The sequence below is a fragment of the Mastomys coucha genome, unplaced genomic scaffold, assembly GCF_008632895.1.
Source record: "Mastomys coucha isolate ucsf_1 unplaced genomic scaffold, UCSF_Mcou_1 pScaffold15, whole genome shotgun sequence".
In the NCBI taxonomy this organism is placed as follows: Eukaryota; Metazoa; Chordata; class Mammalia; order Rodentia; family Muridae; genus Mastomys; species Mastomys coucha.
Genome location: NW_022196897.1, coordinates 150,971,616 through 150,986,505, shown reverse-complemented (window position 1 = coordinate 150,986,505; position 14,890 = coordinate 150,971,616). Strand labels below are relative to the sequence as shown.

The 14,890-nt window shown below is 53.4% G+C and overlaps 1 protein-coding gene across 4 annotated transcripts in view; it reads right to left on the bottom strand.

The window, feature by feature from the left end:
* Positions 1-14,890, bottom strand: part of Slc12a5 (solute carrier family 12 member 5) — a 38,808-nt gene that overhangs the window by 22,708 nt on the left and 1,210 nt on the right. For 2 of the 4 annotated variants that reach the window (XM_031372734.1, XM_031372735.1), the window contains exons 2-6: positions 2,866-2,960; positions 2,383-2,514; positions 1,923-2,069; positions 1,063-1,117; positions 456-586 (exon numbers count right to left, since the gene is read on the bottom strand). In XM_031372734.1, the coding sequence (XP_031228594.1) occupies positions 456-586; positions 1,063-1,117; positions 1,923-2,069; positions 2,383-2,514; positions 2,866-2,960 (560 nt within the window). Of the gene's footprint in view, positions 1-455; positions 587-1,062; positions 1,118-1,922; positions 2,070-2,382; positions 2,515-2,865; positions 2,961-5,251; positions 5,616-8,313; positions 9,795-11,714; positions 11,748-14,890 lie in introns of those variants that run through there. The other 2 variants (XM_031372736.1, XM_031372738.1) reach the window with 2 other exon arrangements.

Genomic DNA, 14,890 nt, shown 5'->3' with positions numbered 1-14,890 from the left:
AGAACCATCCATCAGGACGCTGAGACCAACATCCAGAGCCCTCTGCACGGCCCCTAGAATGTCACCATTCCAGCTGCTATTTCACTGCTTCCAAACTCACCTCTGCCAACATGCCTGTCGCTGAGTGACCTTGAGCTGGCTTTATCTGCCTTTTGGAACTTCTCATTTGTAAAATGCCATCATAATACTTAAACCTCTAAGGATTCGAGATAATGACTGTAAAGCACTTGGAGCTATGCTGAGAACTCAGTGGGTGCCTGATAAACCACAGCTGTTTGAGTTACATAATTATCGTATCTTCTCTCCCCAACCAGACTGGGAACTCTTTCGAGACAGACCACATCCGACTTCTCTTTGGCCTTAAGCAGTGGCTTGGCCTATAGCAGGTGTCCAGCGAACACTGCTTAAGTGGCTGACAACCTGGGCCCCCACACCTCCTCCCCTGCCCCTCTCACCAGCAGGATCTCGATGGTGCCCAGGATGTACATAGCCCCAGCAAAGGTAGTGCCCAGGTAGAAGCAGAGGCCCACGGCGCCCCCAAACTCCGGGCCCAGAGACCTGGAAATCATGTAGTAGGAGCCACCAGCTGCAGAGAAAATCTAGTGTCAGCGAGAGGGTCAGAAGGTCCTGGGCAGCTCGGTGCTGATCAGGGCTCAGGGATAGAGGACAGAAGAAGGTTTCTCGAGACCTCAGGCTGCAGCCTCAGAAAGGAGTCTATGGGAGACCCAGCCAACCACTCTGCATGGAGTTTGCTGCATTAATTATTACCATGTTGCTAATTGCTCCTGTAAAGAGGTCACGGCTCAGAAAGTAGGATGGTACAGAAAGAGGGTCTCTGAGTTGGGAGAGAGTAGCCATTGTCCGGCCTAACACCAGCATCTGCCTCCTTTCCTAGCCCCAACAGGTTCACTCCTACCCACCCCACAAACAATTGTAGCCCAGGTCTTGGTCTGCAATACTGTCTTGGGTCTTGGGTCCTGATGACCCACAAACCTGGCCCCCACTGCTCCCCCTGTCAATCATCAGGCCCTCCCCCACTCTGCAAAGGGCCCAGTCACATACCAGGCACAACACCATTGGTTGCAATTGCGCTCATGGAAATGGCTGTGAGCATCGTCTGTAGGAGAGAGATCATCAGAGTGGTGGCTGCTGGGGGCAGCAGTGGCCTGGCTGGTGGCCAAGCCAACATACCCTACAGCCACCAGCCAGACCACAGGCTCTCCTCTCCTGAGCTTCTCTCTGGGTCTGTTCCAATTTCTACTCATGCCAAGCCCTTCTTAAAAAAATAACCTCCTACTCCCCATGCAAACAGGAGGAGTTGTAGTGCCAGAGAACTCTGGTAACCAGAGTTTGGCCCTCAGGTACCCAAGAAAACTCAGTTCACTTCTCAAGCCTCAGTGTCCTCATCTGTAAAATGGAAACAATAGCCCCAGCATTGACATCTTCACACACAGAATGGCCTCAAGGTTACGTGTGAAGATTCAAGAGACTAAATTTGGTGTTCAGTGGATATTGGATTTTTGTTTCGATATGGGTTGGGAGAATCTAGTTGGAAAGTTATCTGTGAAACAGTCTCATTTCCTGTGAGCAGGGACTTTCCAAAATGTTAGCTCATGCAATTAGCTTGAATTTTGTTTTCTCCTCTGCATTTATCATTTTCATCAATGGATCGGCAGTACTTGTGTAATCACACGCACATACACACATGCAGATCCAGGTGAAACCCGACTGACAGTCATCAGAGGGAAGCCTATGGGATTCAGGAAGGACCAGTCAGGCCTAATTTACTTTCAAAACTCTTAAGCAGTGACTCCTATAAAAAGCTCAGGTCGCATGCTTCCCCCACCTCCACCCACCCACCCCTGGGCCTCAGCCGAAGCCCAGCTGCCTTCTCTGAACAGGGGATTGCGGGGGTCACTCACACAGGAGCAGCAGATGAAGACCATGCAGAAGGACTCCATGATGCCCGCGATGCCCACCACCCACGTGAGCCGCAGGAAGAGGATGACACCAAAGATGTTCTGCAGGCATGGGAGGTACACGCCCATGAAGGTGCCCATGCGCGGGGCCTGCCAGAGAGGCCAACATCAGTCTCTGCCCGGCCTGCTCACTACCAACTGCCTAACCCACGCCTCCTCCACGTTCCTTCCCTGCCTCTCCTCTCTTGCAGCTCCCCTCCCTTCGCTCTTCCCCCAGGTTCTCACATGCTTTTTCTACTCTCTTCCAGCCTCCAGGACCTCTTCCTTCACCTCCCCCATGCCTCCTTCCTCTCCCCATGCAGTCACCCCTTCACCTGATCCTTTAGTTACCCCTCTGTCCAGACCCCTTTTCCTCCCCCATACTCCCTCTCCCATCCCTCCACACACACCCCCAAAGCCCCACCTGCACCGGCTTCTTTTTTCCACCCTCATTATTTTCTGCTTCTTCGTGTTCTCTACTTCCCTGGGGCAGGTTAGTGTAGTTAGCCAGCCCACTGAGCAGAGAGGACACCATGGGGCTGGTGTCCATCTCCTCCTATGGAGGAAAACGGGGTCAGTGTTAGGAAGTTGGAGGGTCAGGGGAGCAATGGAGTGAGCTGGATGTAAAGAGATGGGGATGAAGATCAAGCCCCCTGAGTTTGGGATTCAGTGACAACAGAGGAGTAGGATGGGGGAGGGGTGCAGGTAGGGGAAGGGGAAGAAGGTGGTGAGACAGGACAGGAGTACAAGGAACCAAGAGGATAAATCCAGGAAAGACCAGCGAGGGATAGGGAGGCCAAGGAAGAAGGTGGACCTGAAGGAGGGATGGAGAGGCAGCTACTCTTCCCAAGGGAGGGAGGGAACACTGATGGAGCTGGCATGACTAACAGCAGCCCGAGCAGCCCACCTCAAACAGGGCCATGTTCCTGCCATCGTACTCTCTGCCCTTCTCCGTGTCCGTGCTGTTGATGAAGGGACTGCTCTCTTTGGGGTTGCCATCACCTGAGAAGGAGAGGAGTCGGGTCTGACACCAGTCCCTGTGCCCTATCCACCCTGCTTACAGCTCAGTGACCACGTTAACTGTCTGAGCCTCAGGTCACGAACTGGAGGGATTGGGCTCATGCTGCCTTCTTGCATGGTTGTAATTGGTAGCATGGATAAAGAGCCCAGTTTACTGTTGGTGCCGTCTGAGTCCCTGGTGAACATGTGAGCCCTTCTTTGCTCTTGAGACAGGGTTTTACTTTATCTGCTGTGACACCTAAAAGTCACCAGAGTTGTCTTCTTGAATATAAATGAGCCCATCTTAGTACATGGGTAGATGTTTGAGTCCCACCCCACCCCCCAGGGAGGATAGCACAGAACTTTGCAACCTGAACTCCTAAGGATACCCCCCTTGGTATCTTATATTCTCCCGTTCACTGTCAGACTCCCATGTGCCAATAAAATGGGCAGAAGAGGGACCAAACAGCCAGAGCCAGGGGATAAGAAGTGGTAGACAGGACTGCTAAAGTCTGTGAAAGAAAGAAACATCAGGGATGCAGGAGGGCACGCAGCCCAGCCCAAGAGGCCACAGGAGACTCCCTAGAGGAAGTGACGCGTCAGCTGAGAACTGAAGGATGAGTAAGGGATAGACTGGGGGGGGGGGTGGTGGCAGGAGGGTGTTCCAGGCAGAGAGAACCCGGAACAGTGTGTTTGATGTCCCAGATGTGAAAGCCAACAGAACAGGTTAAAACTGCTGAACAAAGCATGATCCAGCTAGAGACTAGGAAGGGGTGTATCAGGGCCTAGGGATGAACTGTGGCTTCGGAAAAAATGAGTCAAGGCGGTGTGAGATTTAAGGAAGTGGCAGGCCATCCTGAAGAACTTGGCCCTCATCCAGAGGACAATGGGCAGTCATTGATGCTTCAGGCCAAAGAGTGTCAGAACCTGACTTGGGTTTTGCAGCAAGCCTTCTGGCTTTCATGTGAGAGATACAGCAAGCAACTAGAGCATTTCCATAATCCAGGCAAGGGCTGACAACGACCTAGGTCCAGCAATGTGGGGCAATGGAAAAACTCGGGCCTCAAGCATTATGGAAGCATGGTGTGCCAGATGTTTGGAGAGGGCAAGGGAAGAATCTAGGATAAAGCCTAGGGTTTCCAGTATGGGTCGATGAGTGAGATGATGCTCTAGCTTAATGAAGTGGAAGAGTAGAAGAGAGGAGTTTGGGGCAGGGAAGAGGCTGAACTTAGCTAAAGGTGATCCATCCTAGGGTCCAGAAGCTGCCTGGGCACCTGGAGGGAGCAATCCCCATGAAAGAAGCTGCACACTATAAGGGCCAGAGGTCACCGCACAAATGCATTTAAGAAATGTGCCAAGTCAAGGAGAAACACTGTTGATGCAAAGAAAGCTCCCTCCGAAAAGAGATGAGTTTTCCATGGACATAATTTGGTAGTTCCAGCCATCAACCTCCCTCAGCACAGGAGCTGAAGGTCGCAGCAGACATCTTCCTGGGCTCTACGGAGAATCACCATTGTCCAAACTTCAAGTAAAGCTGAGGCCCTGTGGACCCTGGATCTCCCAGCCTTCATCTCTTGACAATCTTATCTGTCCAACTCTCTGCATCCTCCCTGCCTCCAGGAACCTTTCTTCAGCCAGCTGGGGACCCATCTCCAGGGCATGATGTATCCCAACCTGCCTGAAAATTGGAGATGGGGGGGGATGCCTGGTCCAAAAAACACCCACCTCTTGCCCATGGAGACAGAAATGCCTGATTGCCTAACTAGACCCCAGGCATTCTTTTCTCTCACAGGGAGGTAGCGGGGTCGGGGGTGAGTTACTGGAAATAACAGGCCTATCCTCCCTACAGAAGCCAGCACATAATAGATGTTCAGAAAGTAGTATTTGGAGGAAAATGCTCCAAGGCTTCCCTATCAGACTCCAGAATCTGAAAAGATTTGTCTGGGGCCAGAAGTGGAAGAAATGAAAGTGAGGTGGGCCCCCTCTCCTTTTAAAATGTGGACCAGATAGATGTCTTCTTCTATTGCCACAAAATAGTGGGGACTAGAGAAGCTAATGGGGTGCAAGAGAAAACCCCTAGTGCTCAGGAAAGGGCCTGAGCTGGGAACACAGCAGCACCAGCCTCTGGCTCTGGCTCTGGCTCTGGCTCTAACTCCAGCCTCTCACTCTCCTATTGCAAAGGGATACTAACTTGGCCTAACTCATAGGATGGTTAGGGACTCGGTTGGAATAACGCCATGGCAATGACACAGGTGTACCTACTGTTACTATTACAGGGAACATTCTTAGCACACCTGGTACTCATCCAGCCTGGACTCCTTGTCCCACATCCTTCCTTTAGCTGAATGACTTAAGGGCTTCTCTGTCTGTATGGCTGGGTGCCTTTCTTTAGAACCAACTTTTCTTGGGTCCGGGTCCACCATCAGGAACGCCCCTCCTCTCTGTCTTTCGTGTCCCCTCTCAAGCCTGCCTTCTTTGCCCCAGCAAGTGGCGCTCAACGGGCTGGAAGGGGGACATCCTGGCCGAAGACCCCGTAACTAGGAGGCCTGGCGCCGGTCTCCATGGCGACAGCGAGGACCGACCGCGCAGCGCGAAGTCGAGCCGGCCACGCGCCCGCAACCACTTATGTAACGCGACGCGCAACGCTTAGCCAGACTACAGGCCCGATCCGGGCCAGGAGAGGAGAGCAGAGGAGGGGGGCAACTTGGTAGGCTCGTCCTGGGTCCCGCCTTTCCATCCGCTGCCTGGGCCAGACGCCAAGCTCCCGGCCCCATCAGCCAAGGGCTGATTTTGTCCCCTGCCTGGAACGCTAGGCTCACTTGTTAAGGGGGATGGGGAGCAAGCGTCTGCACTCTCAAAGGAACAGGACAAGGAAGGGGAAACTAGTCCTAATTCCCTAGAGCCAGGAGTCTGGGTGACCGGGGAGAGCCTAGAGGCGCGAAACAGACTGGCCATACCCAGGCTGAGCCTTCCCCGCCCCCGCCCCCGTCCCCGCCCCCTGGGAGCTCTCAGCCTGAATCGGCTTTCAATTAAGCTGCGGAGGCCAGAGCTCGCCCCGAGGAAACAGGCACAGGCTAAGGAGCCTCCTCCGGGGCCTGGGGCTGAACCTGGAGGGAATCCCCACCCCACGGCAAGTTGGGTAGAGAAAGGGGGCATCAAGACCTCAAAAGGGAAAGAAGATCTAGGTAGCAGGTATAATAGCATCCTTGGGGTCTTCTTTGACCCAGAGGAGCCTTCATACTCTCCCCCGAGGTCAACACACAGATCATTCCACATAGTTCCAAGAATCTAGACTCAGAGTCCGGGGCTCTTGGTCATTCTTTGATCAGACCCAGGAAGTCTTCAGGGCCTCCTACCACCTTCATGAAGCGTCCAGGGTAGACCTTCCCCCCTCTGGGACAGGGTCTGGACACTCTAATTCCAAGCTCTGGACTCTATATATAGAAAGAAAGCCTCCAGATGGGCCTGCTACACTCGGCGTCTAGAAATTAACAGAGAGGCCTAATAACAGGGAAGAACTACCAGTCAGAGACCTGCTTCCAGCACACATGGGCCTCTTTACTAGGCCTTTGGGAACCCCAAAAGAAACACGGGGGTACAGTGAAGGTTGGTGGAGGAAGCAGATGCTGAGCAATCTACAAAACCCATTCTGGGGAGCAGGGATGTCTCATAGTGGAGGTATCTAAGGGGGATCCCGGGAGGAACTGGCATCACTTCCCTTAGCTTCAGGAGCACTGCTTCAAGATGCCTGGAGCTGCCGCAACTGGACTTGACAACTCCCCTCCCCCTGCAGCCATGGGAGCTCTGTCTGATGAGGTGACCCCAGGGTCACTGGAGAGATGGATGAGCTGGCCAGCAGCAATTCTGTCCCCAGTATAGGACTCGGCCCCGTGGGAGAATGGGAAGGGGGTGTCTCGGACAAAGGATCGGACACGCTGGTGCCCCCATCCTTCCCATGCCTCTACTTGGCCCTGACTGTGATCCAAAAATCAAAGACCTCAGAGTCAAACCTGCTAGTGTCTGCGAGATCATGCTTTGAGCTCTTGGGGTCTTGGACCATCTCCTGGGGGAGGTCTGTGGCAATCTCGGCCCAGAGGGTCAAGCAATGCCTGGGGGAGCGTTTGAAGGAGCTGAGCACAGACAGCAGGCACTGGAGATGCGCTAGTGCGCAGGGGACGCAGAGCCGCTAAAGGGTGGGGGCTGGGGGCGGCTGACAGCCGTGATGGATGTCTGAGACCGCTGGGGGGCGGCGAGGGGCCTGGGAACCTGAGGGGGTGGCTGGCCCCAAGACCTCGGAGCAGAGAAATGGCAGTGAAGGATGACGGAGAACCGGAACAGCCCAAGGATTTGCTCCAGAGCCCCTCTTAGCTCCTGGCAAGTCTCTGCACCCACCGCAGCGAGTCCGCAGTGTCGCCACAGCAGTGGGGAGTCAGCTGCTAGGACCCCGTTTCTGAGGCTTCACCAGGATAGCTAAGAGAGCTAACTATAAAGACTTCCCCCTGCCCCGCCCTGAAAACCACACTGCCGCCCTAGGGTACCAAGAGAAGGGGGAAAGAGTAAGAACAGGATCTTGCTTCCTGTCCTGAATAGGAACCCTCGGGAAACCGAGAGGAAGAGGAATCTGCAAAGTAGACCTGAAAAACCCACAGAAGTGGCAGCTTCAGGTTGAGATAAGGACTTCGGAGAGCCTTGGGAGAGGGGGTTCTGGTTGCACCAGGTGTCCCTTTAAGGAGACACTGCAACCCAGACGAGAGCTATCATACGCCTCCAAACGCCAGAACCATCACAACCCCCACCACCACCACCACCTTTTAGCTGGAAACTCAAAGCGAGGAACTGCAGCAGACTGCGCCCCTAGAAGCTGCTGGTCCCTGCTCTGCGCCAGGACGCCCAGGTTCCCTCTCGGGGAAAGGAGCCTCCCTCCTGCACGTCGAACAGCACAGCACGTCAGCCCTGTTCTAGCTATTTCATCCCCTCATCCCCTTCCCACGGCCTCTCCTATTTAGCAAATCCAAGTCGAATGGATCATTCCAACCCTGGGTCCCCAATCTGCCTCGGAGCGGAGCGCGGCGCATTCCAGAACCATGGACAGCGCCTAGCGCATTCCAATGGAGCTAGCCTCCCCGCAGCCTCCGGCATCCGCCGCCTGGGTCAGCCCCAGGCTCTTCTCTGCAGGAGGCGGCCCCGGCTCTGCCCCCCACTCCGAAGCTGCCCTCCTCCTTCTCCTCCTCCTCCTTCTCCTCCTCCTCGTTCTCCTTCTCCTCCTCTTCCTCCTCCTCCTCCTCTTCCTCCTCCTTTTCCTCCTCCTCCTCCTCCTCGATGCCCCCTCCCCCGCCGCCCCCGGACCACTGCTTACCCGGGTTGGCTCCCCCATCGCCGTCCTCGCAGTCCGTCAGGTTGTTGAGCATGGTGGCTGCGCGGCGCCGGGCTCGGGATGGCTGCGCCGCTTCGCCCGCGCCCCGCTGCCTGCCTTCGCTGCTCGCTCGCTTGCTCGAGCTCTCTCGCTCGCTCTCCGCTCCACGGAGGAAGAAGCTGCAGTGCCCGCCCGCCCGGCGCACACACACTCGCACACGGACACACGCTCACACCCGCGCGCGCCCCCTCTCAGTAGCGGCGCTGCTCACCTCATCCCGTATGCAGGAGGCGTGAGCCACTGGCGGGTTTTCTTTGGGGGGGGGGGACCGGAGGGAGGGAGGAGAGGGGATGAGAGGCGGGCAGAGAGCTCCGGTGGCCCCCTCACGGGAAAACTGGGGGCTTGCGCGGGTGGTATGGAGGGGGTGCTGCGGGGGACGCGGCCCTCGCTTCCCTAGAGCAGACGCAACCCCCCCCCCACTCCGGCGCAGGCGGGGCCCGGCACGTGGGCAGGTGCCATCCCGCGCCCTAAAAATAACGGCAGGGAACTAGGTCGCGGCCGTGGGGAGGCGGCCCCGCAGCGGCTGCCTGACTGGGGGTCCGCGGTGACCCTTGGGGGAAAGATGTGGGAGACTGAGGCGGCAGGGGCGGGCGCTGTAAGGGCCCCAGGGAGCTGTCTACAAAACTGGTGAGGTAAGGCCTGGAGGAAGGAGGATCAGACCCTTTCCCAGATCGCAGTCCTAGAGCTTGGAGCCTAGGAGAAAGATGGGGCTTAGGCCCCCATCAGTGAGGCACTGTGCTGCCCCGAGGGGTCTCAGGTCAATGGGTCTGTTTGGACCATTCTGTTTTTAAATCGGTGGCTGCCACTAGAGGAGTTGTAGAGAACTCTGTCATGGTGCTCAGGCATCCTATCCCCAAGGCAAGCCCCTGGAGTCCATACCACAGACCAGGGCTTTCTGACGTGGAATGATCTATGGATGAAATGCAGTGAGGTCTTGTAGCACCTCCTTCCCCCCCCCCCGCGCCCCCCAGCCCGAGATGGTGCAGCCTCTAGGGAGGGTATGCTGGCCCCAAGCTGGCCGGGAGCAGGGTGGGGGAAGGGGAGAATGAGGCCACCTGCCGGTTGGGAACCAGATTTTCTCCTGGGGCGGGAATGTCTAATCCTCTAATCCAGGATTGCTTTCTGAGGCTTCCAAACCGGGCATGCTCTCCTGTCCTCCTCTCCTGAAACCAGCCCCCTCCCCCAGAGGCTTGATTACCCTGGGACCTCCCTCCCACACACACCAGCAACCCAGAGACCAGACTTGAGCCAATAGTAGAGACACATCAGAAAGTGACATTTGAGGTTTAGACCCTTTGCATCTAGGAGACATAAACATGCAAGCAGTGTAACAGAGGAAATAGCTTTACAGTCACCCTGGTTCAAGCTTGAGTCCTCAAAATCCCAGGAGAGTTGCAGGACAGAACTGTTCATCTTATGCATAGCTTTCATTTCATAAATGAAAAAAAAAAAAAACAAAAAACAAAAAAACAAAAAACTAAGCACCCAAGAGAGAAAATGACTGCCCGGGCACACAAAGCCAATGAATGGCAGAATTCAGTCTAGAACCCATTTCTATTTACTCCAACTTAGGTCTTTCCTCAATAGAACCTCTTTTTAAATTGATCTTGCCTCCAACGAAAGAGACAAGAATACAATCATATCTACACTACCCAGCTGCCTCTGATTTCTCTGCTCCAAGAAAAAAAATTAGCAGGGTTTGAGTCTGGGATGAGCTTTTCTCCTTTTATGGCCAGGTTAGAAAGATGTAGGACTAGAGCCGGCCCCTTGGCTGGAGCAGAAAGCCTCCCATGTCTGCAGAGATACTGGGCAGGCGTTTTCAGGACCTTGGACAGGATCGGCTGACATGCTAGTTCTATGGGATCTGTCAATGGTTTCAGACTAAGCCAACCGTTGGGGTCTTCCTCGATAGACTCAAAGATGCTTCTGAGGGATTTGCCAACAAGGTGCCTACGCCATTTGGTTTTTGTGGACACCCAGATAATCCATTAAGATGGAGAGTTAACATTCAGACAAGATGTGAGCATTTGGCAGATAGTGTGTTAGCTCATTAATAAAGGCACTTAAGCCAAACCTGAAAGCCAAGTTCAGTGCTCGGGACCCATACCGTTGAAGATGAGAACTGACTCTTGAAAGTCATATGCATGCATACACAATAACAAAAAAAAAACGATTTTTAAGAAGGTATAAGTATTTGATACCTTTGGCTATCACAGAGTCAATCAGTCATACATCACTCATACACACATACATACACACACACACACACACACACACACACGAATCTGTATTATTCTGTAGGGACGTGTAAAAGGGTAGAATGTAAAGTATGTTTGAGCAGATCTGTGGAGGCGAGGACACTTTGGGGTGTTCCCATTAGGGCATGCTTCTTCATCTCTGGCCCTAGTGTCATTACCTCTCTGATCACCCTAGGAATAAACCTATCTGTGGGGACGTGCTGATCCCCAGGGGAAACAGGTGAAGGCCAGAGTGACTGCCTCACTGTCAATCCTCACTAGAGTTCTGACCTGGGAGACCACCCAAGATGTGAGAAATATAGGTTCTATCCTCTCCTCTGCTACAGAATTCTGCTTATTCCTGGACAAAACCAAGTGCCTCTCTCTGGACTTCAGCATCTGTATCCATAAAATAAAGAAGTGATTCTTTTCAGTCTTCTATGAGTCTTAGATTAAGGTCATAGCTCTGTGTGAGAGAGCTTGCCTAATAAGTACAAGGCTTCAAGTTCAATCCCCAACATCACAAAAGCATTTGGGGGTGAGTGTAGGGGTACACACCTATTAGGGTGTGCAGGCAGGGTTCTTATGACAAGTTTGAGGCTAACATGGTCTACATATGAGTGCCGAGCCAGAGAGAACACTGTGAAGTGAGGAGGTCTTCCTGGGACATACAGACCAAGCAAGGGCAGAGTCCCAGTGGAAGATTCCAAGCCTTTCAACTGACACCACTCAAGGAGGCTGGGTCCTCTCCCTCACTTTCCTAATGAGGTCTTGAGAAAGCTCCCTATAAACACCTCCTTCTCAGCCAGCCTTGGCCAGTAAGAAGTGACTTTGAGCTCTGAGGCCCAGGAACCAGACTGCACTGCCCAGCATCCCCATCCCATGCAGGGGGAAAGTCCAAAGCCCTAGGAAGATGGAGCCGTAGAGGAAAACTTCTGGATAGGATGGCTTAAGGGACAGCCAAGCAGGCTCCTATTTTTGAATTCAGAGTCTCTAAAATTCATACGCCCTCCCACCTTGTGTCTCTCAGAAGCTCAGTGAAGCTGCCTCTCTGCGGGAGGACTGGTGTGCTAGAAAGGACTTCATAAATTATTTTTTTCCACTTACCACTCATGATGAAATTGGAGTCTAGAAATGGAACTGGAATGGGAGGCTGAGTTTACAAGTGGAGACTAGAATCCAGCGCCCAACCCCTAGGCAGGCCCTCGCCACTAAGTTGAAGACCCAACTATATCCTTTTTCCTCAGACACAGTATTCCCCCATTCAGCTCCCTCCTTGCCCATCCTTATCACCCCATGACCTCCCCACCTCCTGTCACAGAGCTAAGGCTCCACCTGAAGCCTCTTTTCCCCCATCCTCCTCCTCCTCTGCATGCTCTAGCCTCCAGACCCAGATCCCAGCAGTGAGTTGAGTCCAGTGCATAGCACACCCCACACATACAGGGCTTGCCGCAGAGCACGTCAACCACCACGTCTCCGTGGCAACCAGGGGCTTAATTAACAGGCTGCAGCCCCGTCACCATGGCAACAGCACCCCAACAGCCCCCTATTCCCCTGCAGACTCAGCCTATCTTCCCGATTTCCCAATCTGGACCCCTTCTCCAGTAACTCAACCCTCCCTTACCCCGCCCAGGAAAGCTGGGGCCTGCAGATAGCTCTGGTTCATTGAGAAGAGAGGAGGGTAGAGAGGGGGATGTGAAATAGGGAGGGAGGGGGAAGGGAGAGAGAGGAGAAAGACCTGTCACCATGGCAACTGCAGCCCTGTTCATAACCAGTTTGTTGTCATGGAGATTCCTAGGGCTCACCTTGGGCTGAGGTGGGCAGTGAAGTTCTGAGTCTTGGTTGAAGGTGAAGAAACCAATTGGGAAGAGATATCTAGCACCTCTCTCTCCTCTCTCTCTCTCTCTCTCTCTCTCTCTCTCTCTCTCTCTCTCACACACACACACACACACACACACACACCCCAATAACAGCATCATTCTTCCCAATTTACAGATAGAGAGACTGAAACATGAGATCTGAGTTCTGAGTCCTGGGGAGGCCCTTACAGATCATCCAAACCTCTCCCCTGATTTGTTGTTGTTGTTGTTGTTGTTGTTGTCTGTTTGGACAGTTTGGTTTGGTTAGGTTTTGAGCCAGGGTCTTTATTACCAAGGATGGACTGCCTTAGCCTCCTGGGATTACAGGTGTGACCACTGCCACAAACTCACTGGCAGTACTATTATTGGAGGAAGGACCCTTTCTACTCTAGGCTACAGACAGGTAAACTGAGGCCCGGGGAAGGAAAGCAGTGTATCTGAGATGATACCGCAGAGCTTGGCACAGAGTGTAGCCCATCATATGGTCTTGCTTCATCCCCTAGCAAAAATTATTTCATTCTCCCTCCATAAAAGCACACCCCCAATTTCTGTGAGCCTGCCAGCCTCAGGGCTCCTTTCCATTGTCCAGGCTCCCCCTGAAGAGTTGAGGCAAGGGGTGTGGGTAGAAGGATATGGGCTTGGCTCAGAGATGTAAGAATTGGTCCCAGGTCTACTTCTGTCCCAGGAGGTCGCCATCAACCTTCCTTCCGTGGACTGAAAGGAGCAGCTAAAACATTTGGGCTACAGCCTGGGGCTAATGGTGCACTCAAGGCTCAGCCACTCACCTGTCCTCTTTATCCCTGGAGGTCACACAACAGGCAACACACCAAGGGGAAGACCCTATCTCCTGGGCCCACTATAAAACATGATGCTCACACACATGTGGTTTGCCAAAGTCTCTCCACTGCCACCACCAGCCCTATACATGTTGCCACCACTCCCTTTGGGCCTGGAGACAGAGGTGTGGAGAGCATCGCTCTGAGCCGCTGACTGACTGACTCTTATGTCTAAAGACTGACACAAAAGCAGCTGTAGAAAAGATGGCAGATGCTGAGTCCCCCCTGGGAACACTCATCTAATTCCCAGCTCAGTGACCTTCATGAGAGAGGTGCTTGAGGTCATCTGAGGGCTTGAGAGGTAAAAAATCACCCAAATCGTGCCAAAGGGGAACTCTGAGTGATCTCGTGGGTGCAAACAGGGAAACAGACACATCGACATGTCTGTCACACACACTGGTGGGACAGTGTGTGATATAAGCACTCACTGAGTACCTGACGGACCATGAAAGCGGCCGAGAGATAGTCACATCAAGACACGCGCACACAGCCTCAGCCACAGGCATACAACGTCCCATACACTTCCCACATACAATGTGGACGGTCAAATTCCTAGTCTATATTTTACTTCAGTGGTGCAGGTGTTTGGAGGGTGTAAATGGCAAAACCGAGCAATCGCCTTGGGACATGAGTCCCCAACATCTTATTCCCAGGCCAACATCTGAGAAACACGAAGAGAGGAGGCAAAGGGGGAGGAGGAGGAGAAGACTAGAGCCACACACTCTGGTCTGATGAGCACTGGTCACTCACTGCTAGGTTTGGGCCTAGAACTGAGAACACAGAGATAAAAAGACATGGCCTCTGTCTTTAATGTGCTTGAACCAGCATCCACTGGAAATGTGCTCTGGCGGACAGGCTGAAGGGCAATGATCACCTCTTCCTGGGAGAGAGGGAATATAAAAAGGACTTGAGGTGAAGCTATAACTTACAGAACGAGTTGGAGTTTTCCTTGCTTGTGGAAGTGGGGCAGGGTGGGGGTGGGGTAAACAGGATGAGACATACCACATGCAAACGAAGAACGAAGCTGAGTGACAGGCCTTTATCCCATAGTGATAGGCATCTCAGTGTGGGATGGGTAGACCGGGCTGGCCACAGGGAGATCAGAGAAGAGGATGTGGGCCTGGATATGTGAGCAACATTATAGGTTTGGACCAGGGGTATGGTGGTGGCCAACCAAGGAGAGATGTAACAGAATTCAGGATCAGTTTTGAAGGTCAGTGGCCAAGTCATGAGAAACGACTGGATTTGATGAGAAGAGAAAACGGTGAGGAGGTGGTGTTGAAATTTTTGATTCTGAGAGGTTTGATAAGCCATTTTTTAAAATGAGAAACAAGGGAAGTTACAGTTAAGAGGGAGAGTGAGACGAAACCCAAGTGTCCACAATCCGTGAGGTAGTCGGGTCACCTGACTGGAACCTGCAGTAAGTCCAGACCTGGAGTTGTCCATACCTTGAGGAACCTTCTGAAGGAAACACCCCCAAACAGGCTTGTGTTAGCTCCAGGCACTGCGAGCTTACCCGCGGCTCATGGGCGACCCCTAGCGACAAGGAAGGCTGGCGCTCTCTCTCTCTCTCTCTCTCTCTCTCTCT